The following is a 7,862-nucleotide window of genomic DNA, read 5'->3' as shown; positions in this document are numbered from 1 at the left end:
AAAGTGATTTATGCAACACAAGCAGGTAAAAACCCATAATAATTAAATAAATAAGACAAGTTTAGCAATCTCCCAAAAAAGCAGGGCAAGTAAATATTTGATTACATGTAAATTTAACTAGCATAGAATAGAAATAACCTGTAAATTACAAAATATGTAGGCATATTTTTGGTTAAAAACAACAGCAGACTATTTACAAAATGTGAACAGTTAGCAGGTATGTAAACTGTCAGCAGAGTCTAACTTCTGCTGGGAGGAATGTTCTATGAAAACGCTCCGGAAACAAAATATGTCCTGATAGTAAAATAAGTGACAGTTTTTATTTTGAGACAAAAAGTGGTCTATACCATATAGAAAAAATAAAATAAATTATTAAGTAAAAAAAGAGAGCTCACATCCATCACAAAGCAGACAATTATTCCAATGTTTCTTTTTTTAAATAGAGATATACAGTATCTAATATGGCTATAAGTTTCAATTGACAGACCTATTACTGTTAAGTTGTTTGATACATCCAAGCAAATAAAATAATGCTTTTGAGAAGAAATTTTTGAATGCTTTAAAATGTATATTCTAAAGCATTCGCATGTCTATATTTAGACTGAATATATTGATTCTGGTTCTGCAAAGAGCTAAACATTGACCTGACTTGGTATAAATGTTCCTGGGTTTTCACCCCCTGTCCAGTAGGTGGCAGCATATTTTCCATGAACCGTTGGCTTACCCCTACCTACTCGCTGAAGTACGGAACAGTTTGTCCCGTCACCGGCGTTTTTATTTAGCAGAAGAAGGTCGTCAGGAGCTCAATGTATTTTAACAACAAAAACATATATATCAAGTCGGAAGCCGATGAAAGGATCTGAATTTAGTGCGGATAGACACAGGGTGATGTGTGTGTAAGTGAAAGTGAAAAAGGACAGCAACGCGGCCTCACGTCGCGTTTTATCGGGGCTGTTATGAAACCTCGTTAGCCATCGTTAGCCGCTGACTACCGTCGCTTGCAGCCGCAGTTCTGTTGGGAGCTTTAAAAAGTGGCCGGAGACGCGGGCAGTTGGTTGTCAGTGTAGTTAACCGCTCTGACGTAAGAGACTGCGGGCCGGAACTTTGATTCTCTCCGTTTCTGTTTGGACCTGAACCTGCCCGGAGCTCGGCTTCTCAGCGCCAGGATCACCGTTGCTCGGACGGAGAGTGGCTGGTTTGATGGCAGCCACAGCCGGTGCCCGGAGGTTACCCATGGGTGTGCGGACGTTCAGTGACTTTCTCCAGATCGCCACTGTGGGCTCCCCTCGCTCCTGCCGTTCGGCTTTACAAAGAGGATGTTTGAGACAAAACATCAGGTAAGAAATCCGAGTGGTTCTGCTGGATTTTTAGTCACGTTTAAATATCTGTTTAATAAAAGTCACTTACTAATGTTTTATACTGCTAAAGTGGTTTCACTAATATAATATTCGGACGTCTTCAGCGATTGTTCTGCCATTTACAAGGGTCAAAATAAATGTTTTTGACTTGTAAAGGTCACTTTCAAACGAAACGATGTCCTAAAGTTAAAATTGTTTCCAGTTTATTGAAACTTTAATCGTGTTGAGATATTAAATCAGTTAACTTTTTGGTATGTATGTGATTGAAACTATTTAGCTGATTTTGATTAACTACCAGGTTGTTGATCTTTGATTTACTCAATTACGATTTATCCTCATTGTGACCTTTAACGTCACAGTGACTAAAAAAATAGGTCAAGTGTATCTAATTGGCCAAATATCTTGTTTGCATATAGAATTTATGCTAATTCAAGTAATTTACTTGGAGTATAAATGATCAAATTTGAATTTTATGATTGCTTTCCATCCATTTTTTTCTAAACCTTTGACCCACTATTAACAATTTGAGCCAGTTTAGATTTATCTGTAGGAACTATAATAAGGTATAAAAAAAAGTCTTAAATATTGTATTTTCTATCATTCCTGCCATTAGTATGCGAAGCAGACAATTTCATTCTATGTATAGGAAATCTTAATATAAAATGATTAAAGAGACATTAGGGGTGTCTTTTTAATAATTTTACACGATTAAAGAGACATCGATGCAGAATATAGATAAATATATTAATTTAGAGATTTCCATAATGCTGCTATGCAACGTATCCCTTGACAGTGGATAAAAAGCTCAAAACTATAAAACCGAGACCTTGCTCTATTTAAATAAGCCTTCCTGTTATCTGATAAGTGTTGCTTTCTCTCATAGGTGTTTGAATAGCTTCTTAAATCTTTGTGCTTCCTCTAATTTCAATTTTAAACACCTCATTGATTGTGCAAATGGAAAACTTTTTTCGGCTAGAACAGTTGATTTCCTGTAGTCTAATAAAAGCGATATAATATATCAGATGAATATATTTGAAGAATTTTACCAGCAGGATCTCTCTTACTATTATTTTTTAATTTGATCATAATTTCTCATAGGATATAAATTAGCCCAGTATTTGACTTAAAATATATTACTGATCCGACTGAGTGTTTCTGTGTGGACAGTTCAGGTGTGAAACACATGAGAGTAACTGTGCTGTACATCAATCAGATTTCAAAGGATGGTGAAGAATCTTCCAGTTTCTCTACATATAAATACCAAACCCAGAAATTGCCAGCATTCTCCCAACCCTGACCTTTTATTCCATTATGGTCAACCTCAATAGCTGGAAACTAGAACACAGGAGAGCTGTTTGGTTGGTTTGTATACCCAGGAAACCGAATGAATCTCACAGAGCCTCTGCTTTCACCTTCTAGACACCTGTCTTCATGTGGCATTTTGATGACGAGAAGTCCCAAGGTGCTTTGCCTTCAAGAGTGGGACACAATGACGACTGTCCCCCAGAGCAGAAACTTCATCAGCCTCACCAACAAAAGGAAGGAGTACTCAGAGCGTCGAATACTTGGGTAATACTTCAGTATGATCTATTATTTATTGCTTAAAGCTGCAGTATTTAAGTTTTATAAATACATATATGCTTTTTTCTATATTTGTTGAAACTTTCACTATGTTGTGTCAGTATAGAATGAGACAGATAAAAATTTAACTCCTCTGCCTTCTCCCAGTGCTAACCAGAAACGGTGACTTGCTCCTCTGCCATTAACGCGTTCACAAGGTTGATTGACAGCATTAAGTCCCTCCTCCTAACTCTGATTGGTTATTTACTAAACAGGCAAATAAATTAGTGCTGTAGAATTTATCTGGAAGAATTATTTTGGGTGAAGCTAAGTGCGCTTAAACGTTTTTCAAACTTCACAAAAATGCCACAACCCTAAGTGTAAAATTAGCTCTGATGTTAGCATGTTAACCAGTTAGTGGAGGTTTGCCAATCATTGAATGCTTCACAATGCAAATGCCCTTAAAAGTAGAGGTGAACTGAGTGACTGTTATTGTTGGTTTGTGCTAACCACAACACTCTTCAGTGTGGAAGTTGTTACTGTGGAAATAGCAGCACAAGGAGTTGAAGGAGATCGATCTTTTAAGATTACCATGGTTTGCTGTCACAACATGACAGTTCATTAAAAAACATTTAATAAAAGCTCGAAGCTGTTTATAAAAGCTTTGAGCTTAAGAAAATATCACTTCTTAACCTTGTTATTCTTTCTTTCGTAGTTATTCCATGCAGGAAATGTATGATGTGGTGGCCAACGTCGACGACTACAAGCACTTTGTGCCTTGGTGTAAAAAGTCCCAGACCATCATGAGGAGGGCAGGTCACTCAAAAGCCCAGCTGGAAGTGGGATTCCCCCCCGTGATGGAGAGATACACGTCCATGATCACTAGTGTCAGACCTCATCTAGTCAAAGTAAGGATTCACTGATGGAGTAGTGTGAAATACTTAATCTAACACGCATTGATGCCAGTGTGGTCTGTCTGCTAAAATGTGATAAGAAGTTAAAATGTTTATGCGACGCTTCATTTAGTTGTACTTTATGGTATTTCTAATGTTGTTTTTGTCTTGCTTTAGGCTGTGTGTACAGATGGAAAACTGTTCAATCACTTGGAGACGATATGGCGCTTTAGTCCTGGCATTCCCGGTTACCCTCGCACCTGCACTGTAGACTTTTCTGTAAGTATTCACTGTAAAAAATGCTTCACTATCTTCTTTTCTAAAGTTGGTCAAAAAGATTTTTTATTATAAATGTGGGAAAATTATTTAGTAGCTGCTTTATCCTATACATATATATCTATATATTCATATACAGTATATATATAGATATAGATATAGATATAGATAGATAGATATCCTATGTAATATGTATATTAGTGCGGATTTCTTTTTTCATACCAGATCCGATTTCTGATTTTAATTCTTTTCTAAAAAGCAAATTACAAATGATAATATTTTCAAAATGTGGCTTTTATCTTTATCATTCCTTTTTGAGTTATACACCGGAGAATTAGGGCCAGGCTATGAAAATCTTTGTTTAATTATAGTCATAATACTAGCTGAATAAAGATGCAATTTTACCAGAAGAACATCTTTAAAATTACAAGAAAAAAGTCTTTTGTCTGGTTCTCGTAAAATTCCTTCTTCATTCCCCTAATATTTCAACTTTATTCTTATAATTCATAAGAAAAATGTAATTTAAACTTTTCTAGAAACTGAATTTTGAGTTTTTATTTTGAGACATAACCATCCAAATGAACAGAAATACTTAAATGTCACTGTGTGTGCAATGAATCCACAAGAATCCCACTTTTTGATTCAAATTAGTGAAATAAGTCAACGTTTTGATGATGTCCTATTTTACAGTGATGCTCCTGTACTGTATAAAAATGAATAGAAATACAAAATAAATAAAATAAAACTTGCAGAAATAGTAGCTCTAACTTGTTGCATGTTATACAGTCTAAGGGAATCCTGTTGGGGGAAATTAGATGACACTGGTTTATCATAGAACAGAATAATTGCAAAAAAGGTTGGATCAAAATGAAATAAGATAGATTTGTATGACAGCTTCAGAAAGGGTTTTGCATCTTTATAGCTTTAGTTTGAAACAAGAGAGGTGCAGCCTTATCTTTTATCACTTGGTGAAACAAAACAAGGCATTACCTCTAGAATGCGGTGTCTAACTCTTCTTCTTCTTTCCCAGATATCCTTTGAGTTCCGGTCCTTGCTCCACTCCCAGCTAGCCACCATGTTCTTCGACGAAGTCGTAAAGCAGAACGTCGCTGCGTTTGAGCGGCGAGCCTGTAAGATGTACGGCCCAGAGACTCGAATCCCACGAGAGCTGATGTTTCACGAAGTGCACCAGACGTGATCATGGCGGCCGCGCGCATCCTTCCTGATCCGGCCTTAAACCACACCGACGTTCAGCCCCGTTGCACTCTGACCTGCATGACCCGCCCTGCGTTCACCTGTATAGACACTGCAGCCGCAATGGACCCACAACTCCTCGTGTCGGAAATCCCACCTCAAGTTTTCTCTCCTTTGGTCTGTCTGCTGTCCGTCTACCTCCTGCTTAGTTTTTGTTGAGCAGAACCCATCATTGCACTAGCTTCATGCGGTTACGGCTGTATTTATGTTAACAGTAAATCATTAAAACACAATGTTACTAGTGTAACATTGACTTTTAATTTAAAACGACACCATTTTTTCTTTTTTCTTTCCTGTGTAACACATCTGTGCTTAAGTTTCATGCGTCCCAATGATCTGAGGAAACTGGACACATCATGAAAACCTCAGCTGATCAGATTATAATCTATGAAAACACAGTCTTTGCCTTTACTTTTACCATCTGTCCCTCCTGCAAATGGAAGTTTCAATATATTCATCAGAAAGTAGTGCTGTGGCTTCAAATTATTATGTTTTTATTTATTTTGCAGTAGATGTTTGTTTTTGTTTTTTTCGGAGGGCGTATTAAAGGTGCCATGTTTTGGGGACATTATCCGTCGTCACTGTAACAGTATTAAAGTGAAATATGCTTCATTAGTAGCCGACTGCTGTCACAATCAAACAGGTTTGGGGAATATTTGCTTTTGCCTAGCTGCTGTGCTGTGAGGATTGTATCAGGACTTTGTCTCTTATTTTATATTATGCCTTATTTAAAAGTACTGCTGTAGAAAACAGCTTAAGATGGTGGGAGACGAACTTTGCACAGAATAACTGAATGAAGTCGCAGAAATGCTGGCGTGTACTGTAAAAGTGCTAATGAGAGAACATTTTTTAAAAAGAAAACTTCAACTATATTTGCCAAATTTTATTTTATAGAATTATATAAAAGTTAAAGGATGGAAAATTAAAATGCCATTTCACGCGATCACGTCTTGTGGTGCTTTTTTTTTTTTTAAATTGAAGTAAAATGATGCTAAAAATGAAAATGTTGCACAGACAGAAAATGTTGTTTCCCTCGTTAGACAATTGCATTTGTCCATCTTCTGGAGGTGATTAGGACCATGATATTTCATTTCATCTTCATTCTTATTTTTGAAACATGCTGGTGAGCTGTAGAATAAAATGCTGCAAAACCATTTATTATCTGTGACTTATTTTTTTTGTGTTCTGATGAATGAAGCTGATTAACAAAAAAGCAGATTTACTAAATTTGCACTGACGTATACAAAAATGTCAGCCTGTTGGAAAGTCTCCATATACTGTAGGGCAAAAACAATCATGATTCATCAATTATTGAAATAATCAACTAATTTGGTAACTGAAAAATCATTGACTGGGGAATATAGACTCAAACAAAAAAAATTATATATACATTTAAGATAAAAAAAATGTTTTAAATATATTTTATCCCAAACTTGTGAAGTAGCAGTTTTAGCTTCGTCCTGGTACAAATTTTGTAAAATAAAAATAACATTACTTAGGCACCTATTATGGTTAATTTATTAATTGGTTAATAAAAAAAATATTTCCATAAATTGATATATAGTTAAGAATAATTAAGTTTTTTGTTAGCGGCATACACTAACACAATTCTATTATTGGATTTTGGGCTGTACTATTTTAAAAAAAATTTATTTAATTGTTTTATTGGCGTTGTTTAATATTAAACACAAAAGGCTTAAGTGGTGAAATGAAAAAAAAACGTGTATTTATCCGATTACTTGATTAATCGTCAGAATAATACATCGAATATTCAAATACGAAAATATTTTCTAGGTGCAGCCCTAATATACTATGATTGCACTCAATAATTGATCATATTTGCATGAAACAGATATTTCACAACTGAGTGTCAGGTCAATCCTTTTTCCTCTTTAGCTCCGGTAAGATGCTTTTTTAAGTCTCAGTTCAAGAGTGGCTCAAGAAAGTTAGCGACACAATTGTGACTCACAGGGTTTCTAACTCAAATATAAGACTTCTTAAGACAATTATTAATTAAATTTAAGATCTATCCACAGAAATCTACGAACTTCGTCAGCCAACTGGCGATAGAATTGCACTTACCCATAATAGACGCAAACAAACTAGCTAGCTAGCTAGCGGTAGCCTCCATAGACGTCTCAAGCTTTTGCCTGACAGAAAAGTCCGGCGGGGAAAAAAATAAAATAAACGAGGTTAAATTGTTCCGTCAAGACTAAATCTCCAACCTGGGAGAGGTCGAGTTAGTTTTAAAATTAATTTAAATGTAGATTAATTAATTTAAGACTTTTATAGACTGCACGGGCACCATGGACTCATGTTCTGGGTATCACAATCAGACATGAAATCACAATAATTTGAAGGCTGCACTGGTTCTTGTGACTTGTAACATCTTTGGACAGATTCCTCAAGCAGCCAAATTATTTAGTAATGATGACCTTTTGTGACCTTCAGGCATCAATGACTGTCTACTTGACGAAAGTCAAGTCAACAGTTTTTCCCATGATCCTGTTGACCAGAACAC

General features: G+C 35.9%; 1 protein-coding gene across 1 annotated transcript; it reads left to right on the top strand.

Annotated features, from left to right (window-relative positions):
- The first annotated feature begins 1,200 nt into the window (after positions 1-1,200).
- On the top strand, positions 1,201-6,497 carry coq10a (coenzyme Q10A). Its single transcript, XM_028011586.1, has 5 exons — positions 1,201-1,337; positions 2,778-2,927; positions 3,634-3,826; positions 3,989-4,090; positions 5,118-6,497. Exons 1-5 carry the CDS (start codon positions 1,201-1,203, stop codon positions 5,283-5,285), a joined length of 750 nt encoding a protein of 249 aa, XP_027867387.1. The 3' UTR covers positions 5,286-6,497.
- The last annotated feature ends 1,365 nt before the right edge of the window (positions 6,498-7,862 follow it).

Source organism: Xiphophorus couchianus, chromosome 24 (assembly GCF_001444195.1).
Source record: "Xiphophorus couchianus chromosome 24, X_couchianus-1.0, whole genome shotgun sequence".
Classification (NCBI taxonomy): Eukaryota; Metazoa; Chordata; class Actinopteri; order Cyprinodontiformes; family Poeciliidae; genus Xiphophorus; species Xiphophorus couchianus.
This window is presented reverse-complemented; position numbering and strand designations above follow the sequence as displayed.

What these genes read in the sequence shown, in the direction of transcription:
- coq10a (XM_028011586.1), top strand. Translation starts at nt 1,201, where the DNA reads ATGGCAGCCACAGCCGGTGCCCGGAGGTTACCCATGGGTGTGCGGACG. An exon ending in TCAGAGCGTCGAATACTTGG is followed by an intron (nt 2,928 to 3,633) that starts GTAATACTTCAG and finishes TTTCTTTCGTAG; the next exon opens with TTATTCCATGCAGGAAATGT. An exon ending in CCTGCACTGTAGACTTTTCT is followed by an intron (nt 4,091 to 5,117) that starts GTAAGTATTCAC and finishes CTTCTTTCCCAG; the next exon opens with ATATCCTTTGAGTTCCGGTC.